Source organism: Peromyscus californicus, unplaced genomic scaffold, assembly GCF_007827085.1.
Source record: "Peromyscus californicus insignis strain IS unplaced genomic scaffold, ASM782708v3 Scaffold_10__1_contigs__length_136768540, whole genome shotgun sequence".
In the NCBI taxonomy this organism is placed as follows: Eukaryota; Metazoa; Chordata; class Mammalia; order Rodentia; family Cricetidae; genus Peromyscus; species Peromyscus californicus.
This window is the reverse complement of record NW_026294391.1, coordinates 115,923,231-115,939,555: the sequence shown is the minus strand read 5'-3', so window position 1 is coordinate 115,939,555 and position 16,325 is coordinate 115,923,231. Positions and strand designations below refer to the sequence as shown.

The window sequence follows — 16,325 nt, the reverse complement described above, 5'->3', positions numbered from 1 at the left end:
CTGACAATAAAATAGAGGAGACAGTGAACCCCATGGAGGCCTCTGACAGTCAAATGAAACAGGCAGTGAACCCCATGAAGTTCTTTGATAGTAAAATGGAGGAGGCAGTGAACCACATGGAAGCCTCTGACATTAAAATAGAGGAGGCAGTGAACCCAGTGGAGGTCTCTGACATTAAAAAGGAGGATGCAGTGAACCCCATGGAGGCCTCTCACATAAAATGGAGGATGCAGTGAGCCCCATGGAGGCACTGACATTAAAATGGAGGAGGCCGTGAGCCCCATGGAGGCCTCTGACATTAAACGGGAGGATGCAGTGAACCCCATGGAGGCCTCTGACATAAAATGGAGGATGCAGTGAACCCCATGGAGGCACTGACATTAAAAGGGAGGTGGCAGTGAAGCTCATGGAGTCCTCTGAAAATAAAATGAAAGAGGCAGCGAACCCCATAAAGGCCTCTGATATTAAAATGAAGACGGCAGTGAACTCCATGGAGACCTCCAATAGTTAAATGGAGGAGGCAGCAAACCCCAAGGAGGCCTCTGACAGTAAAATGGAGGAGGCAATGAGCCACATGGAGGCACTGACATTAAAATGGAGCAGGCAGTGAACCCCATGGAGACACTGATAGTTTAATGGATGAGGCAGTGAACCCCATGGAGACCTTTGATAGAAAAATGGAGGAGGCAGTGAACCCCATGGTGGCCTCTGACATTAAAATGGAGGAGGCAGTGAACCCCATGGAGGCCTCTGATAGTAAAATGGAGGAGGCAGTGAACCCCATGGAGGCCTCTGATATTAAAATGGAGGAGGCAGTGAACCCCATGGAGGCACTGACATTAAAATGGAGGCGGCAGTGAACCCCATGGAGGCCTCTGATATTAAAATGGAGAAGGCAGTGAACCCCATGGAGGCCTCTGACATTAAAATGGAGGAGGCAGTGAACCACATGAAGGCGCCTCAAACATCAAATGGAGGAGGAGGCGAACCCCATGGTGCACTCTGTTATTAAAATGGAGGAGCCACTGAACCTCATTGAGGTCTCTGACAGTAAAATGGAGGAGGCAGTGAACCCCATGGAGGCCTCTGACCGTAAAATGGAGGAGGCAGTGAACCCCACGGGAGCCTCTGATAGTTAAATGGAGGAGGCAGTGAACCAAATGGAGGCATCTGTAATAAAATGGAGGACGCACTGAACCCCATAGAGGCCTCTGACATTAAAATGGAGGAGACAGTGAACCCCATTTAGTCCGCTGTCATTAAAATGTAGGAGGCAGTGAACCCCATGGAGACCTCTGACATTAAAATGGAGGAGGCAGTGAACCCCATGGAGGCCTTTGATAGAAAAATGGAGGAGGCAGTGAACCCTTAGAAGGCCTATGACATTATAATACAAGAGGTAGCGAACCCCATGGAGGCCTCTGACATTAAATTGGAGGAGGTAGCAAATCCCATGGAGGCCTCTGACATTAAAATGAAGGAGGCGATGAACCCCAAGAAGGCCTCTGACTTTAAAATGGAGGAGGTAGTGAACCCCATGGAGGCCTCTGATAGTAAAATGGAGGATGTAGTGAACCCCATGGAGTCCTCTGATAGGAACATGGAGGAGGCAGTGAACCCCATGGAGGCCTCAGACATTAAAATGGAGGAGTCAGTCAACACCATGGAGTCCTCTGATAGTAAAATGGAGGAGACAGGAAATCCCTTGGTGTACTCTGACATTAAAATGGATGAGGCAGTGAACCCCATGGAGACCTCTTATAGTAAAATGGAAGAGGCAGTGAATCCCATGGAGGCCACTGATAGTAAAATGGAAGAGGCAGTGAACCCCATGGTGGCCTCTGATAGTAAAATGGAGGAGGCAGTGAACCCCATGGAGGCTCTGACATTAAAATGGAGGAGGCAGTGAACCCCATGGAGGCCTATGACACTAAAATGGAGGAGGCAGTGAACCCCATGGAGGGCTCTGACAGCAAAATGGAGGAGACAGTGAACCCCATGAAGGCCTCTGACAGTAAAATGGAGGAGAAGGGAACCCCATGGAGTCATTCAGTGGGTTATAGATATTTGTCATCATTTAGGGGTTTCGTTACAAGTTGTTATTGGCAATGGTCAGGAAAAAAGCTGAAGAGAGATTACATTCAGGGATCTTGTTCATAAAACAAAAAGGGGGATGTAGAAATGATAGGATAAAAGGGTAGATTATTGAATATAATTTTAAACCAAAAAAGGAACTACAAGTCTTAAATATTTTACATTGGTATGAATTTTTATATCTTGATACAAATTTGAGATTGCTTTTGTTATAATGTATGTATGTTTCTACTCTTGTTTAAGATATTTTTGTATATTGATAACAAATCTAATGTTATTTTTGTTAGAAGCTACTGTACATACGTTTCTACTCTTGTTCAAGGTATTGTACCTATACAGCTCATTTAACAATGAATATAAATTTCTAGTTCTTGAAAGTTATTATTACAGTCGATTTAGGAAAATAAAGAAAGGTTAGTAGTTAGTCAACTATTGCAATCAAGCTTGTAGTCATATTAGGTATGTTTTCAAGGTCAAACAGAGATGTATATTTTAGATAGACAAGTAGTCTTCAAACACTTCAGAGATCTACAGAATATGGCATTCAAGATGTTTTAATAACATGAGAGGTTTTATTCTTTTGGTTTTTTGAAACAGGATTTCTCTGTGTAGCTTTGTGCCTTAACTGCAACTCACTCTGTCGCCCAGACTGGCCTTGAACTCACAGAGATCCATGTGCCTCCACCTCCCAAGGACTAGGATTAAAGGCGCCATCACTGCCTGGCTACATGAGGGATTTTTTTACGACAATGAGACATGTCTGAGCCCAGCAGCACCAGTCTACTTCAGAGAAGATGATGGGCATCAAAGAAACACCATATGGAGTTTACTTTCTTTGTGGTAAAAGTTAGCCACTGGCCAAGAAACTGCCCTTGCCTCAACTGCTGACATATACTGTCCAAATTGGACAAGTAGGACACAAAAGAAAATGACTGCTGAACTTTGCCAAGACAAGGCAGGACAGTCCTTCAAAATTCCTCCTTCACAGAAAAATCTGTCAGATATTCTAGGCCTGTAGGCCGAAGATGGAACCCCCAATATTGCAGAGGAACCTTGAGTGACTGTCCAAGCAGCCAGCTGTTTCTGTCATTCCTTAGGTTTGGGAGTTGTTTGCTTTGTAGTTCCTGTTTACTCAGGTAATATTATATCCTTCTCAGGTCACTGATGGAGTTGAAGACTAGATAGTTATAGTAATAGTTTTCCTTGTTACAAAATTCAGAAAAGAAACTCATAAGAGAGGTGTAAAGTGTATAAGGTTGAGAGACATAAAAAGATAGTTTTGAGCTGGTAACACAAGTTAGGATAGAAAGTGAATTAGGTCCAACCCTTTGTACTCACAAAGATAGGATAGGTACTGGAGTATTTTCTCTGAATTTGTCAAATGCAAATGGACTGGACATTGTTAAAATAATTCTTACCTGTATATATTTGTATATAGTTATTGTACTTACTGTATATAGTTTTACTATGTTAGTTAAAACCTTCTATTTTTATTTAGACACAAGGGGGAAATGTGTGATATTTTGATTGTGTTCTGACAAATAAAGTTTGCTTAGATTCAGAGGGCAGAACTAGACACTAGCTGACCAAAACTATCCATAGAAGTTTGGAAGACTGTAGACAGATAGGAGACAATAAGTAGTAAGGCAGGGCTGAGACAGGAACTCGACCCTTTTAGAGGAAGGAACAAAAGAGGTAGGAGGTGACTGGTGGCGGCTCCCCTGTTTCTCTGCTCTTTTAGGTTCTTACCCCAATATCTGACACCCGATTTTTATTGATAAAGAATAATTAGGTAAGACTTCACTATCCTCAAATTTTATATTACAAAAGACCAACACACACACACACACACACACACACACACACACACACACACACACACACACACACACACACACACACACACACACACACTGCCCCTGATTCAAACAATGCCACAATGTGGATAGTGCTTATGTTTATCATCAAGCATAATTTTGGGGGGCAGGGCAGGGACACAGGCTTCTGTCACACCTCCTAAGACAAAACCCTGGCTCTATCGAGAAAACGTAGGAAAGAGACCCCTTTACATCCAAACTGAGTACCCCCAAGGGCACACCTACAAGCAGATTTTCCAGGGACCTTCATATTGATGCACTCACAATGGGTGGGTGGGGCCAAAAGTCTCCTCCCAGTGCCTCTCATTGGCAGTGATGTAAACATCCCATTGACTCTCATTGGCTGGGCAGTAGAAAGAGGTGGTCTCTCCCTGGGAGCTTCAAGGGAAGCTGCCAGAAGTCAGGGTGGTACCCTGTCACTGTCATTCCTGAGGGCTGCCCTTTAGCTGGTCACTACCATCTCACAGAGGCTGGGGAAGATCAGTGGGGCCAGACCCTGAGATTCATAACATCAGGCCTGGTGATTCATTCATAAACTACGGCATTGCCCAGGCTGGTGGTGACACCAGTATGCAGAGACTTTGGCACCGAATTTCAGCTATCTTTCAGTGGAAGACAGGGTCTGAAGAATCACCACAGGAACAACCTCAAGGTATGCCTCCTGGAGTCCCCTCATTCTTCACTCAAGGAGACTCCTCAGAAAAGGGTCTCTCTCCACGATGAGGTGCACTGGGGCACAGATAGCGGGGAGGGGCCTGCTGCCATCCTGAGTGGATGTTGAGCATGAGGGTGTCCCTGAGTTCCCAAGAGTTAGGCCAACACTGAACTGTGCCCCAAGCTCCCTTGGTGGGCCAAAGCAGGAGGCTGTGTAGACCAACTCAAAGAACACGTGACACAAGTCTTTGTGGGCTGTACTGTCTCTGCCTTTCCCCTTGCAAGATGCTTTTGTGTATTCCCCAGAGAAGGGGAACATCTCATTGGAGACTGAATTTGGCCTTGTGTCCCATGCACACATGTATCTGAAGCCAGGAGGCAGAGTCAGTCATAAGGAGGGTACCAGGAAGGAAGGTGGCCGGTTGTCCCAGCAGGATACTGGAGCCAGATCCCAAAACGTTACTTACCCATTATGTTCATGAAGAATAAAAGACAGTTTGGAAACATGTCCTTCCTTCTGCACATATCTTTAATGCTCGGTCTGAATTTAGAGCCATGGCTACGCATTTGCTGCTGCTGCTGAGGCAGGCATATACCAGCAATAATGGGAGTTTAAAGAGACTTCCTGAGCAGGACTTGTACTCTTACTGGGACAGGCCACCCACAGATGCCATGGAGGTGCCATTCAGTAGTCACAATCTTAGGGCCCAGGAATGGTTGTTATGGTCAGAGAAGTGATGATATGTGCTCACATCTACACAGGTGCTCAGAGTAGGACTTCTGTGTAGAGACTGTTGGCATTTGATATGAACCATTGTGGCCTTTGTCTATCCGTGTCATAGATATCTCCAATTTGAAGTCTGTCAGAGGAATTGTGACCTATCTCTGTACCGACTATGGCTGGATTAATGAATCTATCTTTTTCAATACTGACATGGTGTGTGGCAACGTCCCACTGAACATTGGGACAAGTGTCATTGCTCTCGTGGAAGAAAACGAAACAACTCATATCCAAAAAGCAATCAAGGTATGCCTGAATTCACCCAGAGTCTCTTGGTGTATTATTTACTTTTCTGTTGCTGTGATAAAATACCATGATGAGAGCAACTTAAGGAAGTGTGTTTGTTTGTTCTTAGGGTTCTAGAAAGATGGGTGAGTCCATCAAGGCAGGTAGGTACAGTAAGCAGCAAGCGGCAGGTATGGTAACAGAAGCAGGAGGCTGAGAGCTTACCTCTTCAAATGCAGTCTCCAAGCACAGAGACACAACTAGAAATGTTGCTAGTCTTTACATTTTCAAACCTCTTCCAATAAATTCACACCTCTTAAACCTCCCCAAACAGTCCCTCCAACTAGGGACCAAGTTTTCAAACACCTTGAGTCTATTGGGGACATTCTCATTCAAACCACTGTGTTTGATGGGAATGGTGGTGCGTGGCATTAGTCCTAGGACTCAGGAAGGAGAGGAAGGACATTTTCTCAGTTCAAGGCCAGCCTGATCTATATAGTGAGTTCCAGGACAGCCAGAGTTACATGGTGAAAACCCATTTTTAAAAAAGATTCAGAAAAGAGAATGGAGTGGATGGAGACCTAATTGGGAGGGGAGGAAGGAGGGGCAACTGTGTTCATGATGCTATATATGAGAGGCAAAAAAGAAAAGTGTAATACTATTATGCATTTTAGTAACACTTTGATCAAATTACATTGCAAATATGAATAAATAATTAGAGATGTACAGTTTCTGCTGAAAATAGATAAAAAGGTTTCCCTGCATTTCTTTTTTAGAGCATAAACTTTAATAAACTTAAAACTTCTCTTCTATGTATAAATAAAATTTTCCCAAAAAGATTAAGAAAATGTTGATGTATGGTCAAAGTTGACATCCCACTTCTCTGAGCTTAGTGGATTTGATGTTATAGCATCTGAATGCAATGATGCTTATTCTGTTTCTAAATATTTTGTGTCAGTTCTCTTAATATTTGAAAAACATGGAAATGATTCTGTATAATCCTGCAACTTCCATCATATAGTGGCGAGCCATTTTCTACTCAGTATCCAAACTAGAAGAATTGATATGACAAAGACTGTATTGTTCACACTCTTTTCTGCGTCAAGTGTATGTGTTTATTTACTTTAGTTGTTTAGATTTCTTTTTATTATGTTATGTGCATGAGTGTTTGGCCTGCGAGTACATCTGTGTACTACATGTGTCCCTGCTGCCTGAGGAGGTGCTGAGCCTCCATGTGGGTTCTGTAATCATCACTTCCGTTCAGCTCTTTACATATTCATGGCTATTGTCAAATTACTCTTGCTTATGTTGTTCCAATTGAGAGTCTCAACAGCAGGCCACAGAAGATACCTTTGCCAGTGCTGGAAAACACTGGAAGACTGTTATTGTAAAATCATGGTAAAATTGAAAAGCTGAAGCAGGCTCCTGATCGTATTTTGAGTTTTTATCCTCTTAATGATAAAGTTTTCATTTTCACTTCTTGTTCTTCTCACACATAGATCCATCCTAGACCTTTCCACATTTGTAAGAATATATTTATTAGGAAAACAGGAATGTGTTCCCCCACTGATTTTTTTAAAACTCCCAGTTTTTTGTTTTTCAAATATTTTAAAAATATCAATTATGTCATTAGTGCACTCTGTCAGGAACGTAGGTGAACACTTGTGTCTTTCACAGTGTCAGAATTTATTGAATGACAATAAATTCATAAGACACAGTAGTTTCAATGGCAGCAATTTGCAAGAAAATCCTGCTTACTTCGGTAATCTGGACAAGATTACCCAGGTGTTTTTTTGTTTGGTTGGTTTTTGGTTTTTGATTTTTTGAGACAGAGTTTCTCTGTGTAGTTTTGGTACCTGTCCTGGATCTCACTCTGCAGACCAGGCTGTCCTCGAACTCACAGAGATCTGCCTGGCTCTGCCTTCCAAGTGCTGGGATTAAAGGCATGTGCCACCACCACCTGGCCACAGGTTTGTTTTTTTTTATTTCAGTCTTAATTGCTATTCCTGATTCTCATATAACACACCACAGACAATATGTAATACACAGAAAATACAGGTTACATGATGAGTACAACTGGTTAAAGAGGCTGCAGCAGAGTTTCAGGAGGTTTCAAATGGATGGAAAAAATGTAAATGGAGTAGGGTCCCAAAAGCCAGTAAATGAGTTGAAGACAGCCCTGGTTCCCACTGTTAGGAGTCCCACAAAAGGACCAAGCTACACAACTGTAACATACGTGCAGAAGGCCTACGTTAGTCCCACACAGGCTCCCTGGTTGTCGGTTCAGTCTCTGTGAGCCCCTATGAGCCCAGGTTAATTGAGTCTGTGAGTTTTCTTGTGGTGTCCTTGACCCCTCTGGCTCCTACAATCCTTTCTACTCCTCTTCTGCAGGATTCCCTGAACTCTACCTACTGTTTGACTGTGAGTCTGCATCTGTTTTTCCATCAGTTGTGGGATGAAGCCTCTCTGGTGACAAATGGGCTAGGCCCCAATCTAGTCACAGAAGATGGCCAGTTCAGGCTACGTTATCTGCTGTTGCTTAAGAGTCTTAGTTGGGGTCATCCTTGCAGATTCCTGGGAGATTCCCTTGTGCAGGTTTTTAACCTGACCCCCAAATGCACCCCATTTCCAGTAATCACTTTCAGTGTAAATGTCCCATATTTTCTTTATCCATTCCTTGGTTGAAAGACATCTGGTTGGTTTCTAGGTTCTGGCTGTTATGAATAAAGCTATTATGAACGTAGTTGAGCATGTGTCCTTGTGGTATGATTAAGCATTTCTTGGGTATATGCCCAAGAGTGGTGTAGCTGGGTCTTGTGGTAAACTGAGTCCCAATTTTCTGGGAAACCACCACACCGACTTGCAAAGTGGTTGTAAAAGTCTGCACTCACACCAGCAATGGAGGAGAGGTCCCCTCGCCCCACGTGCTCTCCAGCATGAGCTGTTGCTTGTGTTTTTTTATCTTATCATTCTGACATCTGTAAGATGGAATCTCAGAGTCATTCAATTTGCATTTTTCTGATGGCTAAGGATATTGAACATCTTTTTTAAGTTTTTCTCGGCCATTTGAGATTCTTGTGTTGAGAATTCTCTGTTTAGATCTGTACCCCATTTTTAATTGGATGATTATTTGGTTTGTTGATATCTAGGTTCTTGAGTTCTTTATATATTTTGGAAAACAGCCCTCTGTCGGAGGTGGGGTTAGTGAAGATCTTTTCCCATTCTGTAGGCTGCTGTTTTTTCCTATTGATGGTGTCTTTTGCCTTACAGAAACATTTCAATTCCATAAGGTCCCATTTATTAATTGTTGATCTTGGTGCCTGCAAGATGGGTGTTCTGTTCAGGAAGTTGTCTCCTGTGCCAGTACGTTCAAGATTATTTCTCTTCTGATTCCTTGTCCAGCCTTACTACATGGGCAGATGCTTAGTCTTACTGCAACAGTTGCTTAAAAGATTTCTGCCGCAGGAGTGCTGTTTTGGCATGACTAATAAAGTCCAGGTCTCTGACAAGGAGTGCTATGTCCTGCAAGCACCCTTACAACTCAGTTAGGTCAACTCATTAAATTGCTGTTGTTTTCATGGGGAATCCTTGGTAAGTGTACAATCTCCTGCCTGTAATTTTTATTTTACCTTCAACCACTGTCTCCTTCTTCTCTTATAGGTGAAAACTGTGACTAACCCTGTTGATGGTACTGAGCAATCAGACCTTGACAGAGAACTTTGTATTAAGAGTGTCACCTCGGTCACACAGGACAGCATCTATATCGACAAGGAAACATCTTTCCCTGTCCATCTCTTTTCTGAAGGTAAGATTTATAGTTTTAAAGTTGTCTTAAAGGAAAGAACAAGAGTGTGGGAAGTGTCCTTGAAATTGAACGTGAGGTACATAAAAATGGGGGAAATGGGCAATATTTTAAGTATCAAATAGCGGTCCTGTCCTCCCAACGCCATCATCATGCATCCATGTGGTTTTCACTACTCAATTGATTCATTTGGCTGTTTTGATTTCTCATACAGGGTTCCTCTATGTTACCTGAAACTCCCTATGCATCTGAGAATTGTCCATGACCTTAGCAAACCCATCCCTGACTCTTCTGAGTGTTGAGGTCATAATCTTTCTGCCACTGCATCAGGATACATGCAAAAATATCATCAATGATAGCATCACACAAGTATAAGAGAGTTATCTTGAAAACACATCCACCATTTCAAAGCAAAGGTGCAGATAGGCCTCTTTCTTTCTGTGTCCTCTTTCCAGACTATTCATCAGATAGGCTCTCATATTTTGCCCCTAGCCTAGGTACCAAGGTTGACGCATGTGATCCTACTGTGTTCCTGGCTTCCATCCCCAAAAGAGATCTCAAAATGACCACTTGATGAAAAATCCAGTACTCCTAGCTGTAACTTTCACTCTGAGACACACAGTTTTTAGTTATCCATGTCTGTGAATAAATCATTGTCGAAGAACCAGTGTTTAAAGGGCCTTATGTGTCCCTTCCTGTAGGAAGATATTTGAGATGTCTGTGTAAGTATTTGGAAAAGTTACTTTGCATTCAGGAAATGTTTGTCAGCATATTGCGGTGATGAAGGGTCTTAGGTATTGTGACATGACCTGAGTGCCAAAATATTTACACTTCTAATGTTCTTGGCTATTTTAGAATTCATGCCTTGTAAAGGAGACTTGTTGCTGGTTGAGTATTCCATGAAGCCGGGCACTTCAAACATGAACATCCACACCGTGAGCCCCTTAAGGTCCCAGAATATGGATGAGGTAATTTGCTTCCACGTTGCCCTTGTCATGGGCAGGTAGCTGCCTGTTCTTCCTTCCTGGTTACTTTTTTGCCCAGGATTTTGTTTGGTATGTTTGGTAGTGTATCCCCTGCCAAAGTGGACAAATTCACTGATTGAAATGGGAATAAGCAGAAAATAATGTAGAATATACACATTGTTAAGTCCTAGCTTGTGCGCTTTACTTGACGTTAGGAAGTTCTGTGGACGACAGTTAGAAAGGGACTTGGCTGTGAGGTCATTGTGGGGAAACTTTGAGTGCACTGGGTTTGAGGTGTTCAGCCTGCTTATAAGGATGGGTAAGACCTTGTTTAGTACAGCCTGAGAATAAGATGTAAACTCATGGAGATAGAGTATGGAGCCATGTTGAGTAGCATGAAGATCATGTCTTCTCATCACAGTAGATAGTGTGGATCCATATTGGGTAGCATGAAGGGCATGTCTTCTCATCACACAGGAGATAGTGTGAGTCCATATTGGGTAGCATGAAGGGCATGTCTTCTCATAAGTCACCCAATGTTTGTCTTATTTCTCTGATTTAATAGGAGTGAGGTGGGATTGTGACTCATTGTGTTAACACAGTACCCAGGCATTCCCTGTGTGTTAAGGATGAGAATCAGTGATGGAGTGAAGGACCTGCTGAGTAGAGCCCAGGGGTTGTTGAGGGTCATCTGTGGTGGGTTATGCTTCTCCATACTCATTGCCTTCATTTCTCATCTTAGGTCTGTATTACCAGTACTGATGGAAAAACTGGTGTGGTGGAATCCTGCATCTTTTTTACTGTGGATTCTCTCCAGAAGCCTTCTGATTATACTCCGGGGTTGTATGACATCGTGAATGTGGTCGCTGTGGACAGCATTCAACCACACTGTTCTTGGAGAGCAGTATCAATGATCCCAGTGGAAATGTGTATTGACCAAGCCTTGTAATTCACGATTATTTCTAAGGCTCTGGTTTAATAAAACAAAATGAGCATGTAATCCAAAGGTGTATGAACTATGACTCTTCTTTTAAACATCCTGGTGATTTCGTTAGGAACATGAACTCACTTTAGGAAGGTACCTTGTTAATTCAAAACTATGCCCTATTGGGACATGATTTTAGCAAAGAAATAGCCCCGCACTCAGGGTAAATGCAGCATTTTCGTTGTTTTTTTTCTTTTTTTTTTTTTTTTGGTTTTTCGAGACAGGGTTTCTTGTGTAGCTTTGCGCCTTTCCTGGAACTCGCTTTGGAGACCAGGCTGGCCTCGAACTCACAGAGATCCGCCTGCCTCTGCCTCCCGAGTGCTGGGATTAAAGGCGTGCGCCACCACCGCCCGGCTAAATGCAGCATTTTCTATAAGCAAGAGCAGATTCTGTGCTGCCACTGGTCTCGTGGGCCATTAAGCAGCATAGAAAAGCAAAGCATTTAACTTTTCAAGATTCCAGGAGCGAGCAGGCAAATGTGACCAGGTATGATTTAACATTACAGCTTGCCTTCTAGCTGAGTCTCTTTATGCCTTTCCAATTTTTTTTTCGTTGTCTACAATATCTTTCATTTCCTACCAGCTACTCCATTTGTTAAACTTAGTGTTTATCTGTGGATCCTCTTCCTATGATAGTGTACCAAATATGCCAATGCAGAGAAATGAAAGACCAGACTCAGGACTACTTCAAACAGAAAGATAAGAGTACACTCTTAGTGGTCTGAGAAGTGGCGCCCCCCAAAGGCCTTTCTATACTGAGGAGGACCTTCTGTGAAGTTAACTGGCCCTCCTTCCACATTTCTTGCCCTTTTGAAGGAATCCTGGACCTTTCCAACATCTGCAGAGTGAAGGATGCCTGCACTGGGGGGCCAGGGCACCTGGACCAGTTTCCTTACATCAATATCTGGTGTAGTCTGGCCCTCTACCCACAAGACAGAGTTCAATTCCATGCCTCTTGGGTATCCACTGCAGTCCTGATCTCTAAGAGAGTTTCGACCCCGAAAAAGCCACCTATCTTCCAGGTAGAGGATCACGATTTGGAACTTCCACCTCTACCCCTCCTCCTGAGGGTGCCCATCCCCCTCTAAGAATTCAGAACACAAAGTGCCAATGTCTGCTTTGTATCCTGACTTCTTGTCTGATGGCTCATGCCACAGCTGCCATTGGCCCCTTTTCCCACAGAGCGCTGGCGGGTATCCTCCACCTCAGTATGCTTAAGGTCCAGGTCCCTTGAAGGCTTCCCAGTGACCAGCCATCGAGTGCCCTGTGTCTGTGGTGTCAAACTCCATGGCCAGCCAACCTCCAGGAGGATGGGATTCTCAGACCAGACCCAGTTCAATATGTTTATCAGCCATTCACCACTACTGATCTCCTGAACAAGTGACATCACACCCCACCATCCCTAGAGCAGCCACAAGTTATGATAAAGTGATGCAGAATATTATTTTAGGGTATGTTACTTTTGTTTATGTTGCATTTGTTTTAACTGTGAAGCTGTGTTACTGTGCCTGTCTAAAACACCTGGTGGTCTAATAAAAAGCTGAACGGCCAATAGCAAGGCAGGAGAAATGATAGGCAGGGCTGGCAGGCAGAGAGAATAAATAGAAGGAGAAAATCTGGGAGAAAAAGAAGAAAGAGCAAGAGAACAAGGAGAGGAGGACGTTAGGGGGCCAGTCACACGGCCACCCAGCCACCCAGCCAGCCAGCCACCCAGCCACCCAGCCACCCAGCCACCCAGCTACCCAACCACCCAGCCAGTCAGCCACACAGCCACCCAGCCAGCCATAGAGTAAGCATGAAAGTAAGATGTACAGAAGTAAGAAAAGAAAAAAGCCCAGAGGGAAGAGGTTGACGGGATAATTTAAGAAAAGCTGGATAGAAAAAAGCTAAGGCAGGGCATTTAAAAGTGAGAAAAAGCCTCTGTGTATTTATGTGGGAACTGGGTGGTGGGCCCCCCAAAAGAGTAGAAAAAGCAACCAACAACAGTCAACCTTATGTCTACCATTATGCACAGCCACTAACTTACTTGGGACAACTGCCAACAGCTCCTTATTGCCCTTTTTACCTCCAGATACAGAGTGTAGGGTCTACTAGGCAGCACCTGCCTGGCTGATCATTCAAGCACCACAAACACTAGTAACCTGAAGTGATTTGCCAACACTTTCCTTCCTGATAAGTGTCCCAAACGTAACCCCAACATACCAGAGGTCTTCCAGGCACTTCTCAGAATGATAAGTCGGGCTGGAGGAGTTCACAATGGAGATTGTGGAGTCACAATCTTGGTCAAAATTTGAAAAGTCACTCAGTGCTCTGATGAGTCCCTGAACCAATTCTAAGACCAGCTCTGTGACAGATAAAGACAGTACACCCCTTTTGACCCAGAGGCTCCTGTGCACTGGACAGTGGTCAACACAGCTTTTGCCCAACAAATGATACCAGATGTTCACTGGAAGCCCCAAATGCTAGAGGGATTTACAGGGACACATCCTGAGCAATTTATAGACATCACCATCAAAGTGGGTGTTAACTAGGAAAAGTCTGCAAAAAAAATGATGGCGTTCACATTGGGACTAGAGAAAATTCAGCTTCCCAGAAATTCCTGCAACACTTGGTTTCCATATGAAGGTTAAAATAACTGGTTCCTTTTCTGATACCAGACATGAAAATTAAGATGAACAAAAACAAAAATAAAATTCTCACAGACATTATGAGGGAATATGTCATTTTATTTTACTTATTTTTATTGAAAATTGATTCTTTTGGCAAAGACCAAGAGAGCCAGGAGACTCTGCCTTCAAGATGTCTGGGTGAAGGAGCCAGTGATGGTGGTGTCTGAGCCTTGCTATAATTATGCCCACAGCCAGCCCTTACACCAAGTATGCAGTTTTGATCAACCAGGCCAAACCCACCCTACAACTACCCAGTGCCTGTGCAAGATAATGGGAACATGCCTGATGTACCCAGCCGCTCCCAGGACCCTCAGGGCCTATGCATGGAAAGGCTGAAGAACCTGCAAATAATCCCGCTGATGGATGATGACCCTTCCTTGTTGCCCCCCAATAAAAATGTGAAAACCAACTCCCCACCGAAAGAAAAGAAAACAGATTCTTCTCTCATACAATAAATCCCTCCCACAGTTTCCCTTCTTCCACTCCTCCCAGGTCCCCACCACCTCCCCTCTCCTCCGGATTCACTCCCACTCAGTCTCCCATAAGAAAAGAGCAGATCTGCAAGAGAAAACAAAACAAGATATAATAAGACCAGGCAGAAGCCCTCACACCGAAGCTGGAGAAGGGAACCCAACAGAAGGAAAAGAGTCATAGGAGATTGTTTTAATTTTTTTAAATTTATTGCCAGGTGGTGGTTGAAAGGACCAAGCAGATGCCATAACAGGCTGCTCAGTTTTCTCTCAGAGATCAGGCCTCAATTTCAGTTTCCTGAGACTTGAGCAAGCAGTCTGTGGGAGGGCCACGAAAAAAAAAAAAAAAAAAAAAAAAAACCATAGTCCTTACGGTAGCTCCCTTTCTGCACGTCCTCTGACTGTTCAAAGTTCAGCCAGGTGTTTACTGTCTGGGACCCTTCACCAACTTAGAGTCATGCGCGTGAGTCAAGGACAGCTGAGCCAGCCCTCACAGTCAGTACGTGCTAGGCAAGCCGGCCCCCATGGCAGCTCAAGGACAAAGTCTGGGACTTGTCCTGGACAGCCCCCAAAATGATAATTGTAACCCCCAACCAGTAAATTCAAAAGTTACATACCCTCATCCAATTAAAAGAGAACAGAGATAAAAATAAACCAATCTGAGTTGCACCTGTGCCAACCCCCCCACAACCACCCTGAAAGGCTTGTGGTTTTTTACTTTAAAAAGCTAGCCTCACAAAGAAAGAGCAACTCCTCCCTGCCTCACTGTATTGGGTGTAGGAATGAGTTCCCTGTCTAGACTTGTATCTACAGAATAAACCTTGCTGTTGCATTCTGGACATCCACGGTCTTCGGTGGTCTCTTTGGGGTCGTGATCTGGGCATAACAGTGGTGGTGTACACCTTTAATCCCAGCACTTGGGAAGCAGAGACAAGTGAATCTCCGAGTTCGAGGCCAGCCTGTTTTCTAGAGTGAGTTTCAGGATGGCTGGGGCTACGCAGAGAAACCCTGTCTTGAAAAACCAAAAAGGGGAATTACATTTTGTGTGTATGGGTGTTTTGCATGCATGTATTTATGTGTACCAAATGTGTGCCTGGTATCTTCCAAAGAGGCCAGAGGAGGGCACCAAATCCCTTTAGACCCTATAGTATAGGGAAATAATTTTATGATTCACGGTAGTTTTCTTTAAAACACATAGAGGCGAATACTCAGCATATAGAACTACAAATCAGCTGATGATGTAGCTCAGTGGTAGAGTGCAGTGTAAAAAACATGAGTTTGGTGAGTTCGAGGCCAGCCTGGTCTACAGAGCGAGATCCAGGAAAGGTGCAAAGCTACACAGAGAAACCCTGTCTCGACAAACCAAAAAACAAACAAACAAACAAACAAAAACATGAGTTTGATCTTCAGTGGTGAAAAAACCAGCAATAAGCACTACAAATCTAAAGTTGTTGTATGCAATTCATACAGTTAAGTCCAAACTGTAAAGTGAGCAAAAAACCCAATTAGCTGTTTTGAGAAAACAGGAACAAAATCATCACTAACATTTTCCGTGCCTAATCTTAGGAGTGATTAGAGAAATACAAGCAAACAATGGCAGTAACAACAAAACAAAACTCACAGAGTGGGGCTAGGGAGATGGCTCTTTTGGTAAAGTTCTTGCCTTGCAAGCGTATGGACTTAAAGTGGGAGCCCTAGAATCCACTTTAAAAATCCAGGCTGGCAGGCCTTTGCTGGTAGGTGGAGACAGGCAGATAGATCCCTGGAGTTTGCTGGCTAGCCAGGCTAGTGGAATTGGTGACCT

The 16,325-nt window shown here is 43.7% G+C and overlaps 1 protein-coding gene across 1 annotated transcript; it reads left to right on the top strand.

Annotated features, from left to right (window-relative positions):
- The first annotated feature begins 1,914 nt into the window (after nucleotides 1-1,914).
- Nucleotides 1,915-11,347, top strand: LOC128117694 (cancer/testis antigen 55-like). Its single transcript, XM_052749898.1, has 5 exons — nucleotides 1,915-2,014; nucleotides 5,468-5,652; nucleotides 9,292-9,436; nucleotides 10,289-10,401; nucleotides 11,141-11,347. The coding sequence occupies exons 1-5, from the start codon at nucleotides 1,915-1,917 to the stop codon at nucleotides 11,345-11,347; spliced, it is 750 nt and encodes a 249-aa protein (XP_052605858.1).
- The last annotated feature ends 4,978 nt before the right edge of the window (nucleotides 11,348-16,325 follow it).